The 15,710-nt window shown below is 39.6% G+C and overlaps 1 protein-coding gene across 1 annotated transcript in view; it reads left to right on the top strand.

The window, feature by feature from the left end:
- vwa8 (von Willebrand factor A domain containing 8) overlaps positions 1 to 15,710 on the top strand; it is a 109,472-nt gene that overhangs the window by 25,587 nt on the left and 68,175 nt on the right. Inside the window, 9 exon segments of the mRNA XM_008290255.1 lie at positions 1,546 to 1,706; positions 3,225 to 3,338; positions 5,715 to 5,913; positions 7,187 to 7,264; positions 7,345 to 7,460; positions 7,538 to 7,638; positions 9,306 to 9,412; positions 13,561 to 13,632; positions 14,829 to 14,917. Coding sequence (XP_008288477.1) covers positions 1,546 to 1,706; positions 3,225 to 3,338; positions 5,715 to 5,913; positions 7,187 to 7,264; positions 7,345 to 7,460; positions 7,538 to 7,638; positions 9,306 to 9,412; positions 13,561 to 13,632; positions 14,829 to 14,917 — 1,037 coding nt within the window.

Genomic DNA, 15,710 nt, shown 5'->3' with positions numbered 1-15,710 from the left:
TTAAATAATAAAAACTAATCATGTGGTTCGATTTTATTTAATTTGAGCAGATTGCAACCTTCTCTCATTGTTTATGCTGCCTGTTGATCAGTATTCTCTGTAATATGGACTGGAACAGGGACTTAAGCCCATTGTCATGATTTAATAGCCACACCTTGGGCATTTTGCAGTGTGCCTGACCCAGGATGTAAACTGTTGTCATGTCCATTGTGTCAGTGGCTTTACAGATAATTAATGGCATCCTCCATGTGTGACAGTCTTACTTTTAATGGTGTTTCACGTGATAATGCTCCATTAAATCTGTTACACAGTGAACCTGGACTGAAACATGACTTTAAAAATTATATTGCAAATCAAAATCACAGAATCTGTTGGAAAAAATGCAAGTTGTTATTTTCTCAAAATTTTCTTAAAAATCCAGAGCAGTGGCTACTTTCACATTCGCATTGTTAGCAGCGATGATAAATAAATGCTAAACCAAACCCTTTAAAGATGTTGCACGTGTTGTAAAAAAAGGAAACAAGTGAGCTTCCCAAACCCTGCGGTGCAGCTCACACACTGGTTGGTAGGTCACCAGAAACCCTGAGAGACAAGAAGATTACTCTCTCCCTGTGGCTGATGAGACCAGTCCTCATATAACCCTTTCCACCACGTTGCTATCTGTTGTTAAAATTGCCATTTTGAGAAAATTACCGATCTTGTCACACTTATTGGAGAGTCTGTTCAGTACTTCTGTGATTACAGGTCTTGAAGGTTTAATCGCACCATTGTCACTGATCCAACATCATATAGCTGTTATTCTGTCTCTGAAGAGTTTTTGGAGTCTCACTCTGACCAGCTGATTGTGTCTCTTATCCATACAGCCTGAGGTTTATCTGCAGTTTGGAGCTGTGAATGATTGAACCTCAGTATATTTCACCAAACAGCCTCGAGCTCAAGAGGTTAATGATGCTGAGAAATGATAAATGTCACAGGACCTGGGACAAATGACGTCCTCGTAGCTTTTGCCTGTCTGACTTCGCTGTTGTGACTAAAGCAAGCTGTCCATTTGTCTCTTGTCTTTAATGAGTCATGCCTGCCGCCGTTATAATGGCCACCCCTTAATTCACTCCACTTCATGTGAGCACCAAACGAAGAGCCCCGTTTTGATTTAATGCAAAGCGTCTTCTTGCCGCGGAGCAGTTAGCAGCTCGGTAATGTTCCACCTCCCGGAACAAATTGTGCACCTCCGCTTCTCTAAGACCCTCCGTCTCCGCTGTGACATGGTGGCGTGATAGTGGATATGAAAGTCCTGCCCCCCTCCAGACAGAAATGTGCCATTAAGTGTTATCTGTAAAGCGGAGGTATTAAATTTAGCAGCTGGGCCAGATCATGTGGGGACAGTTGGAGAAAATCTGGTGTATGTTGGCAAGAAAATCTGAGCTTTCTTTATCCAGATTAGCTGGGCTGTGGAGTCACTTCATCTCTTTTAACTTGATGTACTCTATGTCCTCCTTGCTATCATCCCTCCCTCCCTCCTTCTACGTCTTTGTCTTTGACTTGTAGGACATGACAGCCAGAGACCTTCTCCAGCAGAGATACACTCTCCCGAACGGAGACACAGCGTGGAGGCCGTCGCCGCTGGTCACCGCCGCCATTGAGGGCAAACTGTTGCTTCTTGATGGCATACACAGGGTCAACCTGGGAACACTGGCTGTGCTGTCAAGGTACTGCTAAAATAATAGTATTTGGGCTCTCTATAAAATATATAAATGCAATAGTTTGCATCTTTGTAATGAAATTTTGTTCAATTAGCAAACTACTTTGAGTTAGAGGAATTTGCTTTTCCTCTTCACTCAAAGGTCTTTGTAATTACTGAGTGATCAGCAGTGTAAAACCATCTTTAACTTAATCAAATGAAGTTGGTTTTATTCAGTAGTTTGGGGCTTTTTTAATTTTTTAAACTAGAATAGAATAGAATTGAATTTCTTTACTGCCATTGCAAGTTTGCTATGAAATTAGTCAACAATCTCTTAGTACATAATAAATAAATGCAAAGTGCATGCAAGTTTTTGTTCATGTATTAACTTTTAGGAGATTAAGAGTTGTATACTTGAACATCCATCCATCCATTATCTATACACCACTTAATCCTCACTAGGGTCGCGGGGGGCTGGAGTCTATCCCAGCTGACTCAGGGTGAAGGCAGGGGACACCCTGGACAGGTCACCAGTCTATCACAGGGCTACACTTAGAGACAGACAACCAAGCACACTCACATTCACACCTACGGACAATTTAGAATCACCAATTAACCTCAACATGTTTTTGGACTGTGTGGGAGGAAGCTGGAGAACCCGGAGAGAACCCACGCTGCACGGGGAGAACATGCAAACTCCACGCAGAAAGATCCCGGGTGTCCTCACCTGGACACGAACCGGCGACCTTCTTGCTGTGAGGCAACGGTGCTACGCCACCTTGCAGCCCGTACTTTAATATGCAATGTTTAAATCTTGACAGCAAAAACAACAAAAATTTCAACTGCCCTACAAATTCTAAATAGACACGATAAACTCTCTGCAGCTGAACACATGTGTCAAATGAACTTTTATCATTCTTACCCACTAGTTTGCTACGTTAAATAATAGGATGGCCAAATTTCACTGCTATGTAAGACTAGCGTTATCTATATGTTGTATTACTGCATGTAGCTAAGGGTAGTCATAAGCTACATGCAGTGATACAGCATATCACATCAGCTCTGTTAGCATGTGTAGCCAAAACTCTGTACACAAGTCGACTGTTGGTCCTATCCTGATGGAAAATGTTCCCAAATTCGGTGCTCTAGTGGAATTTATTTGTGAAATGCTTGATACTCACTTTGAGATGTCCTTTGTGTGATATTTATTCAACATACAGACCTTCTAACACACATACTTAGTTGTCTGATATTGTATGATTTGTTGTTTAATAGTTAGGGGGCTTGAAATCCTGAACTCAAGGTAAAGAAAAATAAAATTGTCAAGCCAATTTTATTTAACTTACGGCAACTTCAATTGAGTTTTATTTCAACTAACTCATACACAATATTAAGTTGGTGCGACATTATTATATAGGGAATAGGTCCCTTGAATTACTTTTTAAAGTGCACTTGCTTTCATGTTTTCTCTGAAGGGAGCTGGAGCTGCGAATAACAAATACAAACACACACTTCTTAACTCATTTTGCTGCGTTTTGTGTCTCAGGTTGCTCCACGACAGGGAGTTGGATCTGTACGATGGGACCAGGCTGCTGAGGTGGGACAGATACCAGACGCTGAAGGAAAATCTGCAGCTTAGTGATGAACAGCTGCAAGAGAGGTACTGAAACAAACACATTTACAAATCACAAGTGTGGGAACCTTGTAGGAGCAAGACATTAACAACTACTCAGCACTAGAGAGGGAAGCAGGGACAAAAATAGGTTTCCAGATAAACCCAGAGATTGATGTTCATATTTGGGATGCCCTGTGCCTTACCCTCATCATCTCTCACTTTTTGGGATGTTTACAAGAAAGGAAAGATCAAAAAATACAACTGAAAACCAACATAAGTGAAGCCTAGAGTCACATGTGCTGTATGTTTGTGTTTTCTCTCCCTCCTGGATCGGTATCATCCAACTTATTCTGCGGATCCTGTCGGAGGGGGAGTCTTACCAGGTGTTCATTCTGAAAATAGCCCAAAGTTGAATAAGTGCTTTGGTCTGCAGTGGATAAAAGTGCAGAAAGTATGAGCGAGGAAGATTTATATTGTCTTAATGAGTTTGGAAGTTCAGTGTGCAGCAAAACACTGTGCAGTGGTTTAGAAAAACATGCAACAGCATTTTACATTTTTAACCGCAGGGCTGTAATATATTGTATATGGATGACTGTTGTTGGTCATGACCTTAACTGTTCCCTGCATTTGAGTCAGGGAGTGTGTTTGTGTGTGTGTTGAAGTGCACATTAGTGTCTGTGTGTGTGTGTGTTAAACTCCCCCCCCAAGCTGGCAGGAAGGATGTTTGTGGTGGGGTGTCTGGGCTGAAATAAACCCACTTCCTCTTCCTCCACTCCTGTGGCTCAGATGAAGAGTGTGTGTCTGTGTGTGTTTGTGTGTGTGTGTGTGTGTGTCTGTGTGTGTGTGTGTATGTGTGTCTGTCCCAGGATTTTCTTGGGTGTTATAGTACAGTTTCCATTAATTCTCTCGATATTCAGTTCAATCGGGGTTCCCACTGTTGCAAGCAAGTTTTTTTTTTTTTTTGCCTCCGGTCTGATATCCTAGTCATTTAATAATACCAAATCCCACTTTCATACCATTTTCCGAGATAATACACACTTCAAATATTGTAGACTAGCTGTAGTACCTGGTTGTGCCACCAGGTGAAGCGTCTTTACTGTTTTATACTATAAGTAGTACTCGTTCTATTTTGCCATGCTGACAACATTGTGGGGGTTTAGCTTGTAAATGGCCACCATGACAAAGACTTGTGTGACGCGTAATGACCTCTGGCCACCACATGTTTACCAGCTGGGATCAACTAGAAAAAAATTACTATATCCCAGTGGCACAAGTAACAGCTGATTTTGTGCCCCGTAGCGTGTACCAAAGAGTACTGATTTGATATTTGTTAAGAAAGTTATTCAAATTCACGACATGTGGTACAGTAGACGTACACAAAGGTACACAAAGGATCAGGCTGAGGATTGTGCCAATACTGATCAGTTTATCTTTATTTTAGTGAGTTAATTGTGTTGACATAAAGTGTACTACCTGTGTATCTTGATAAATAGGTTAAAATGGTTAAATTCAAGTTCAACCCTCTCTTTACTGGTCCTTATTCAAATTAGGTAATTTAAAATGACCCATGATTATCAATATTGACTACAATTGAGGCCAACATCAATAATTGTGGCTCATTTTTAACATTTTATTGTGATAATTTTCTGCTATGTTGTATAGCCAATTACCAGACATCACAGGACACCTCTGAGGTCCTGTGTGGGCCAGGATTGTTTTGGCACAACGTACACAGTAGTAGGCAGGTGGTTTTAAGGCTGTTGTTGCTCATCAGTATGCTTGTATGCCTATATGTGTATTAGATAGTTTTATATATATACACATACACACACACACATATATATATAGAAAGATAGAACAATGTTGTTTCCCATAGCAACAGAAAGAAACCACATGCTGCAAAGAGACACAGTTGTTAGATTTGTATTTGTATTTCTGTAACATCACAGAGCTGAAAGGAAGAAGCACAACAGGAGCTGTGCGAATAAGAGCGATAATGAAAAGCAGATGTACCTTACGTATGTGATGGGATATTAATATACAGGGTATGCATAAGGCCTATAATACCAGCCTCTGATATCTTCTTATATGAAACGTCTTCCCACACATTCATGCATGGTGAAGGTTAGCGCCAGTTCGCCCACAGTGGAGTAAATATATCCTGTTGCAGCGTGGGCGTCTCTGTGGTTTGATAGAAATGGACTTTGCTGTCCTCTTAAATCAGAGGATTTCACAGCCAGCTGTCGGAAGTCATGATCTCGACCCTGACAAAGATTCGCCGTGACACTCGTACGCGCACATATCCGTGACAAACACCATGTGCACCTGCATCCACTCAAACATGGCTGAACAGATGTTCAACTGTGTGTGTCCTACGCTGCCGGTGTGCTGCTGATATCCAGCATGTTTGTGTGTTTTCAGGTCAATCTTCGCCATCCATCCGTCGTTCAGAGTGCTGGCCCTGGCAGAGCCGCCCGTCGTGGGTGCAAGCAGTAACAGCAGCAGCAGCAGCAACAGCCGAGGTCAGCAGTGGTTGGGCCCAGAGCTGCTCACCATGTTCCTCTACCACACGGTCACACCGCTGGCCAAAGCCGAGGAGATGGACCTCATACAGGGGCTGGTGAGCCACACACTGTTAAGCCCTTTTCAGACGTGGTATATGTAATAGACCAATTATCAGCCCGGCTGGTTATTGAGGTCGATATATGGCGTGGCATTTTTCTGATTATCGGTGTCTGTATTTTTATTGACCGATCATTGATAAATAAATGCCCTACTTCAGGTCTAATGCAGCCTCCTCTACCTGTCTGTCATCACTCTGGTCTCAGAAATATCTCTCAAGCAGCGACTGCAAAAATGTCTGGAGAACAACAATTAAAAATGCTTTAAGATTTTGACTTCAGTGAGCAATAAAAGTGACAGAACAGAGAAAGATTAAGATAGCAGAGAAGATGGAACAGTAGATGTAACTGCAGGAGACAAACTGATCAATTTTAGTCAATCCTACATAAACAGAGTAGATAATTTAATCACTTCTGTTTCTATTTTACATATTTGGTTATAGTCACCCTTATTAATGAAGAGGCCTAATTGTGAATGACCGGTTCATGCTGTCACATGCTCCTAAGACGTTACATTTATTGCATATCTGTTCCAAATATTGGTTATTGGCCTTTCTTGATTATCAGTATTTATCGATATTGGCCTTAAAAAACACATATAGGTTGATCCCTAATATGTAACATTGCTGCTCTATCGGTTTGGTAAAGTGACTCGTTCAGTCCTTCAGGCCTTTACACCAAGCGTAGAGGTGGTTGAGACACAACATAAAGTTTTCTCGTCTTCGCCAGGTTCCAAAGAGTCAACAGTACGATGATTTTATTTATTTACACTATTTACAGGCCTTCTGTAGGTCAGTGGTTCTCCTGAGTATCATCCTTTTGTCTTTTTGCGCTGTCTGTAAAGTGCTTTGTAAGCTCTGTTTTTAAAAGGTGCTAAATAGATAAAGTTGTTCTTCTTATTATTGTTATTATTTTGTCACATCTCAGTTGTTCTCAGATTGAATCCTGAACTTTTAGCTTCACTGTTTAAGAAACTGAAATTAAACTGTGCTGTTAGTTATTCACACTTCGACCAGCTGCTGTTAGTTTAGCTTTAGTCTGTTGCATGTTGCATTATTATGTTTTATACATCACTTAGTGCATTGATTAGTCTTACGTGAATGACACGTATCGCTTGTATAAGGTGCTCTCCAACTGAATGCAGCCATGAGGAATATTAACGGAGAAGTGACCAGTGTGAGTGCTGTCACTTTAACGGATTGATGAACCCAGAGATGTTCCATGTCGCATGTCTGAAGCGGCCTAAAAAAAATCCCTCTCCTTCTTTTCTAGTGTCCCAATGTTCCCCATGAAGCAGCAGAGCAGCTTCTAAACCTCACACACAGCCTCCGCCAGACAAACGACCCCACAGTAAGTGTGCGTCTGTGATTTTTCCACTCGGTTTACATGTTAATAAAATAATTTACTTTGTGCACCGTGTTTATCTGCAGGCCCAGTCTCTGGCCTCGTCTCTCTCCACCAGACAGCTGCTGAGGATCTGCCGCCGTCTCTCTCAGCATCCCGACGAGAGCATCGCTCACGCCGTCAATAAGGCCTGTCTTTCCAGGTACAAACAGACACACACTCTCATTGTGTGTTTATCTGGCTGGTGATACGTGATTGTGTGGTGAATGTGTGTTTCAGATTCCTGCCCAGCCTGGCACGAGCCTCTCTGGAGAAAAGCCTCGCCAACTGCTCCATCGAGGACAAACCAGATCCTTCCGAACACACTCGGGAGTATCGCTGTGAGTTCCAGTTGGTTATCTAATTCAGATTTATCAAGCTGCCCTTTGAGGATTTTTTTCTGTCTGAGGCTGAGGCTTCTAACTTTGCATTTAATTATATGTCAAAACTCTGGATTTCTCCAAACAAATTAAATCAAGTGTATTTATGTGGAACATGCTGTACATGGTATAAGACAGGCATCAACACAAAAAAAACAACTAATATTAAACCTTTAAAAACAATGTATAAAGCAAAAAAAAACCCCAAAACTAATATAAAATACTAAAAAACAAAATTAACAAGGTAGAAACTCCTTAGATCAAATCCTATAGTCTGAAATGATTAAAGTGCTAAAAACATGTACGTTGTGGCATTTTTTTCTCAACGTAGGAGCAACATTTGATACAATGTCCGGTAACCTTGCTCATGCACGCTGTTGTTTTGAGGTATTAATATTAAATATAAAAATCTGCTAATTCAGAACTTCTGTTTACATCCGTTTTCTCCAATGGACATGTGGAAGGAAACAGTAAAAAAGAAAAAAAAAAACCATCTCAGATAGAACATACAGAACTTTTTTATTTAGTAAATTGTTTTTTGTGTTTGTTAAAATGAGCATGCAAGCATGTTTTTGAAGACTGTGGTCAGCAGCAGCTTTATGTTGTTTTTATTCAAAATGAAGGAGAGATTAATTTCTAATGATGGATTTTCTGCCTTTGATGAAACAAAGACACATGCAACGTTCAAAAGGTGCAGAAGCAAAGAAAAGAAACAATCCGACCCAAAACCTTTCCTTTTTTCAAAGGCATAAACTTCAAGAGTCAAGATTGGTTTTCTCACCTGATTCATGCATGCAATCATCATGATTACAGGTACAATGGATGTTTTCCAGAGCGGAGACACATTAATGATTTGATGATCACTTGAGTGTGTGTAATTACTGCTCCATTGTGTGAGTTTCACAATTGTTCTCTGAGAGCTCGTAGTAGTGCTGTCCAATCAAAAGCACATTCGTCATGATTTTGGCTTTGTACTTTTAAATGAACATGATCGACTGAGGTATTGTTTAAAATGCTCTGCTCATGGAAAACAGCTCATACAGATAAAAGCATTTATTTAGGTAATCAAAGAACTTTACTTTTTGTTTCATAATTTATGGCAATATAACTGTGTTGTACTGCACAGAAGACATAACTGAGTTCTCTCCCCTTCTAGTCATGGTTGTTTTGTTTCCATAGAGATGCAGGGCTTTATATTGCAGTAAAAAAAAATGAGCCCACGGTGAGAAAAAATGTGCCTGGAGCAAGAAAAAGAAACACCCAGAAACTGCTTAGAGTTCAGCAGATTAAAGAATAATAATATTTATACGATAGAACTTGCTTGCTAAATAGCAAAATGTTATTCCAGTTTGAAATTAAACATCAGGTAGACATAGAGATGATATTTTAGTAAAAACCCTTGTTGTAGTTTAAATAACAAGATATTTGACATTATTAGATGTGTGTCATAAATTCATCAGGAGCAGATTATATGCATTGCTGTGAACTGAGGGCTCGAAAACCTTCACACTAAAAGTCCAAATCCTAAACAGTGAATGAGTGAATTTGATTGAAGAAGCTTTCTCAGCAATGTAAGGCAGAAGATTGTGCTTCTGATGCACACAATACACACTTTTGTTTTTTTCCAGGTATGGTAAAAGATGGCGTGTTGACGATTGGCAATGTGTCTGCTCCCATCTACAACGCCAGCGAGAAAATGAAGGTTCCAGATGTGCTGTTCTATGATAATCCCCAGGTAATTATTACACAACAGTTCACAACCAGATAAGATCATTCTTTATTGATCCCCATAGAGGAAATTTGGGATAAATCTTATATAATCCCTATAAAAACTATTAATCCCCTCGGACACTTTTTCCCTTTTATTGCTTTTCAGCATTGAATCGTATTAAATATAATTTCTCTCTCTCTCTTTTTTTTTTTTAAACAAGAATTTACAAAAAAAAAAAAAAAAAGGGGGCTCCTTTACCTCCTTTGAGTTACAGCATTGATTCTGTGTGGATAGATCAGCCTGAACATCTGCACGTTTCTGTCTTAAACTGCCCAAACTCTGTTAGGTTAGATGGGGATCATGATGAAACAATCCTTTCAAGTCCTGCCACAAATTCTGAGTTGGATTGAGGTCTGGGCTCTGACTCGACCACTCCACAACATTCCCCTGGTTGTCTTTAAACTGTTTCTGTGTAGGTTTGGTTGTGTGCGCCGGCTCATTGTCTGGCTGGAAAACAAATCTCCTTCCAAGGCGCAGCTCTTTTGCAGACTGCATCAGGTTGTCCTCCAGGATTTCCTGATACTCTGCTGCATTTATTTGACCCTCTACCTTTACAAACCTTCCAGGTCCTACTGCTGAGAATCTTCCCCGCATTATGATACCGCCATGATGCTGCCACCACCATGCTTCACAGTTGTGATGGTGTGTTTGTGATGATGTGTAGTGTTTGGTGTCTGCCAAACATGGCGTCTATTCTGATGGCCAAAAAGCTCAATTTTGGTCTCATCAGACCAAAGAATTTTTTTCCAGTTGACTTCAGAGTCTCCAACATGCCTTCTGGTGAACTTTAGTCAAGGTTGTTTTTTTTCAATTGTGTCTTCTTCTTGGCCACTCTCCTTTAAAGCTTTGACTGGTGAAGAACAGGTTACAACTGTTATCTGAACAGTGTCTCCCATCTTAGCTACTAAAGCTTGTGATTCCGTTCGAGGAGTCCTAGGTGTCTTGGTGGCCTCTCTCACTCGTCTCTTTCTTGCCTGGTCACTCAGTTTTTGAGGACGACCTGTTCCAGGCAGATTTATGCTTGTGTCATATTCTTTCCATTCCTTAATGATGGTTTTAACTGTTCTCCAAGGAATATTCAGGGACTTCTTGTCCTTTGACTTATGCGTTTCAGTCACCTTCTGATGGAGCTGCTTGGAGTGTTCTTTTGTTTTCATGGTGTCGTTATATCCAGGAGGACTGATTCAACAGTGACTTGACCTTCCAGATACAGGAGTCTTTATACATCTATCACTGAGACACATTCACTGCACTCAGATGATCTCGATTTCACTAATTGTGTTACTTCTCACGTCAAGGGGGCGAATACTTATGCAATTTAATTAATTTACATTTTACATCTTTAATTAATTGACATTAATTTGTGGAAATCTGTTTTCAGTTTGACATCAAAGAATCGTTGTTGTTCATTCAAATTGACAATGATTCAATGTTAAAAAGGAATAAAAGGGGAAAACTTCCAAGGGGGATGGAAACTGTTTATAGGCACTGTATGCGTCATTCTAAATCAAATCTGTAAACATGTTACCAATCATTGTATGACTGTAAAAGAGAGCCGCAAAAGACGTTTATTTCCAGGACATGACCCAGATTTTATCACTTGAGGACAAAAACCAGATTGTAAATGGTAAAAGTGAATTCCTGTTGTCTCCGACTGAGAAAAATCACAATTCAAGAGGTCATAAACCAATTATAAGCCTGCTCTCTCGTGTTCCCTACGGCTCATATCTCTTTCTTTCTCATTATTATCACACTATCTTTGTTGCATTAAGTGACATCATTTTAATATTAGGGATTTTGCTTTTAGTTCTGGCATTAGCTGTTATTTCCCAAGGCCATGTTTTTTTGTTGTTAGTGCTCAGCGCTTATCAGATACATGGGAGCCTTAGATATGTGCATCTCAGTCCCATCTGTCCCAGTGCACTGTACGCGACCTCTGATTGCTGTTATTGATGGATTTTATGGGATAAGGAAGCAACATGGCCTTAATTCTCCACTTTATTTGTGTATTGTTGTTTGCAGCAGGCATGATTCCTTTGAATGGTTGCATTTAATCATACTTGTGATGCAGAATTAGTCCAGAAATTGGTTTAAATTTGAGTTTGGCAGCGTAGACAGGAAATCAGTTTAGTTAGAGTTTGTGCTCAGTTCTTGTAACTTTCAGACACCATAAATACAGCAGTCGCACCTGCTTTAGTTTGCATTCCGTGGGTGTAAAAATGGGCAGAACTCCATGTGCTCAGCAAATCTTTTCTTCACATTTTTCTCAGTCGTACTTTTGTCCTTGTTTATGTTCACTCGTCTTCAGGAGCTAGAGGCAGCAGGCTTTTGGAAAAACAGAAAACAAGCTCAGCCAAGGTTTTTCAATGCAGCTTTTACTTGTAGTATTAAACACACAAGTAATCCTGAAACCTGTGAGGCAAAGTTTTATTCTCAATATCATAGTTCTTCATCTCTTGTATTAAAATAAATCCCACCAGACTATTATTACTGATGGCACAGTTATAATATCATACAAAAGAATAACCAAAAGTTTAATTTCTTCAATTATTTGACAAAAATGGGAAAAAACCTGAAATCAGTCTGTACAATTTTTCTTTTCTTTTTTTTTTTTTTAAGTCCACAGGTTTTATTATTACTGGAAACAAACTGACTCTACATGCTATAGATATTTTACTACTTATATCTTACACTGCCAGCAGTTCACCTGAAAAGTCCCTGAATTTTTGTCCCTTGACTTTTGGTCACAGCCGAGTCACTAATAGCTTCACAGTTGCATCGAGGAGTTGCAGATCTTTTGTTTTTTGCAGAATCTGGTGCAAAGTGTTTTAAGTTAAAAATGTAAAATAGAGTAATTTTAATGAAACGCCATGAGTTGAGATTTAAAAGTCACACAAGTTTATTTTAAAGACTGTCAGAAAGTTAAGCATTTGATGTCTCTTTACAGTTTCTGGCTCTGATAAATGCTGTGATCTTGGTGGTTTTCTTAAAGCTAGGCTGCCTTTCAAACCTGCCATCTGGTGTTCAAAGGGCTTAAAAACATAGTTAATAATATATGTAGCTGATGATGTTTTTTTGTAGTTTGGAGTTACTGTTCTCCTCAGTACATCAGTTCACTGTAATGAATTGCAGGTTTGGATTGTTTGTGGCAAATGTACGTATAGATGGACGAACCCTTTATGACGTCACCTGAAGGCTAAACCTGACTCCTCCTAACTCCCGGTTAATCCAAAAGTGCTGTCGCTCATGGTGGCCACCCCTTTAATTTTGTATAACTTTCAGCCCTAACCCAATGTAAACATGTGAGTTATATAGAACTGTACCTCCTCTACAGTTGTCATGAAAGAGGGAAATTAGCTGTAAAGACCAAAACTGTTTTTGTTTTACTAGACTGGACACATGTTTATTTCTGTTGCAAAGTTGGACATTTTAACATGGAGCTCTGCAAGGGATTGACTCTCTTTTGGAGCCTCAAGTGGACATTTGAGGAACTGCTGTTTTTTCTGCATTGGCTTAATTTTTCAGCCCTGGAGTGCCACAGAAGACTGATGAGTCTTTTGCATATAACACATAAGATTTGGATACAATTACACATGCACGTAAAGGAAGGTTTGCCAGTTTTTGTTCACTTTGACGCTGGTGTTTGGCCACCGTGGCTCAGTCTGACTGAACCCAATGACGAACCAGCCGAGGAAATGACGCTCTCACATCCTCTGGCAACACTGATCACACCATGCGACCCACATTTATCTCTTTCCCCCTACCTGTCCTCATTCTGCCCTTTTTTCCTCCTGTTGGGGTCTGAAATAAAAAGAGGAAGAGGGTGAGATGGGATGAGAGCGAGGAGGATGCCCTACTTTCTCAATGACCTGTTTTCTGTCTTCCACAGTAGAAGCACATTGGTTAAAAAAAAAAAAAAAAAAAAAGCAGAGAAAGCAAACATTTTTACACAAACCAGTGCGGTTTTGAAGCTGATTTATTCTCAAACGTTGCTTTTTTTTTAAAAAATAAGTGAAACACTATTAACCACAACGTCCATCTGGGTTCAGTTAAAGTTCTCAAAACTAAGTGTAATTTCTGACCAATGTGTGTTTGTTTAAATGTCTCTGTAGCACATGAGGGTGATGGAGGACATGCTGAAAGACTTCCTGTTAGGAGAACACCTTCTGTTGGTGGGAAACCAGGTGAGTGATGTATCAGAGCTTGTTAAATGCACTGTAAAAAAATAAATAAATAAAAAAATCTGGCTACAAAAATGCAAGAAAAAATATATTTGAAAATGGTGAAAACTATAACATTAAAAAACACTGTAAAGTAACAGCAAATAGTTAAATATTTAACTAATTTCAATACAGTGAAACAGTTCTATTTGTAACATTACAGATTTTTATGTGAACATTATGTACAGTTCTGGCCTGGTTTTCTTAAGGTCAGTGCTTTTTTTCTGTGATTCGGAATAAGCCAGAATCCAAGGCTGTCAGTATGTTAAGGCTGTTTTTTATGGGTTCCATTTGTTTTTCCTAAAAATCTGTGGGATGCAAGGTTTTCGGATTGTTCAGGGTCAGATTATCCAGTCAAGACTGTATAGATGTTTTGATGTGGACATTATTGACCGTTATGACTTTCTTAATATTCAATGTATAAACTCAAACTTTTTCCCTGTGATTTTTACTTGCTATTATCTGTGATTTAAAAAAAAAAAGAAAAAATATATATGTGCATATTTTTTCTTCTAAATAGCAGCATATATCTGTCATATAATGATATGTATTGCTTATAAAATGGTGTACCATAGTAAAAATAAAATGGCGTAATTTTACGGTTAAATAAACAAATGATTTACAGTTTTTACATCTTTATCATATATAGTTGTTATTTCAAATTACGGCAGATATTTGTGAAATAATTTTTTTCCTGATTTAGATCTAGTAAAAAATAATATGATATTACAGTCAAATGTTATAAAAGAATAAAGGGCTATTTGTAAAACTATAGATTTCTGTTGTGGACATTGACAGTTTTGTCATTTTCTTTATACAGTCAACAGGATAAATATGTACAATCACTTTAAATTGTTAAAAAACAATCCAGTTAAAAACATTCATTTTAGTACAGCCTGCTACCAGTTGGAGTGTAGTTTCTTCAACCCACAGAAACAAACCGTGTGGAGTTACAATCCCACCTTCCCGTCCTGTAAAGCAACCAGACCTACAGAGGTGGTTATGTCTGGCTGTTCTAGTGAATTGGGCCACACATGTCAGAAGAGTTATGAAACAGTCTCTGCATCCTGATGTCACCCTCCAGCTCCACCGGCTCACAGCTCAGCGAGGGCATCAGGACACATGTGGCACTTCCTCGGAGACACTGTGTGCCCCCTCAGTTTAGTCCTAATGTGCAGAGTTTAAGGGAGGGTGGAGGAGGAGTGAAAGTGGACATGGTGTACCTCAGCCCACAGGAGCCCGTCTGCGCGTGTGCTTCTGCGTTAATGTTTACGTGCACGGATGCATGCGAGGGAGACATCGAGTGGGAGAAGCCATTTGCAAATCGGAGCATGCATGGACGAAGCTGAGACATTAGGAGCTGTCAGGGCGGCTCGCTGAACGACTGACAGATCGCCGAGAGATGCGGAGCTCAGTGGGAAGCCGGTGGGAGTCCCAGAGAACAGCCCCTGTCAAAACGCTGCACCGTCAAAACCGAGCCACTCTGCAGATGGAGGGGACTCCTCTTTATCTCTGTACAGCCGGGCTACTCCACCTTCAATCATCAGGGGCCCTCAGCTCTGATCTGCCTGAAACTTTTTCTTCATAAACTATAGATATTTAAAATAGTATCTGTGAAATTTTAGCTTAATGTATTAAGTAATTACTAAGATAATTTTTCTTAAAATTGCCAGTCCACCCACTTTCAGCAGTTTTTTTTTTTTTTCTCACAGTAACATTTCAGGCTGTTTGAAGAACAATATCTGAGGAACTTACAAAGATAAAAGCCGGATATTTTCAGTTATTTCTCATCATGAGATTGATTCAAATTCTGGACAAGCAGATCAAATAGTCTGTGATTATTGATGAGTTGAAAAGTTAAAGGAAAATTGAAGCCGTCATGAAAAGTCTCATCTTTAGGAACAATTTAACAAAAGGATTGATAATGCAGCTGTCAGCGAGAGATATTTTATGAACCATATGTAGCTGCATGTCACAATAATACAAAAAAAAAACATGTTGAATACGTTTAACACAAATACTTGGTCACAAAAATGGAATTT

Source organism: Stegastes partitus, unplaced genomic scaffold (genome assembly GCF_000690725.1).
Source record: "Stegastes partitus isolate 25-593 unplaced genomic scaffold, Stegastes_partitus-1.0.2 Scaffold662, whole genome shotgun sequence".
In the NCBI taxonomy this organism is placed as follows: domain Eukaryota; kingdom Metazoa; phylum Chordata; class Actinopteri; family Pomacentridae; genus Stegastes; species Stegastes partitus.
The sequence above is the reverse complement of the archived record's forward strand: the minus strand, read 5'-3'. Positions and strand labels throughout refer to the sequence as shown.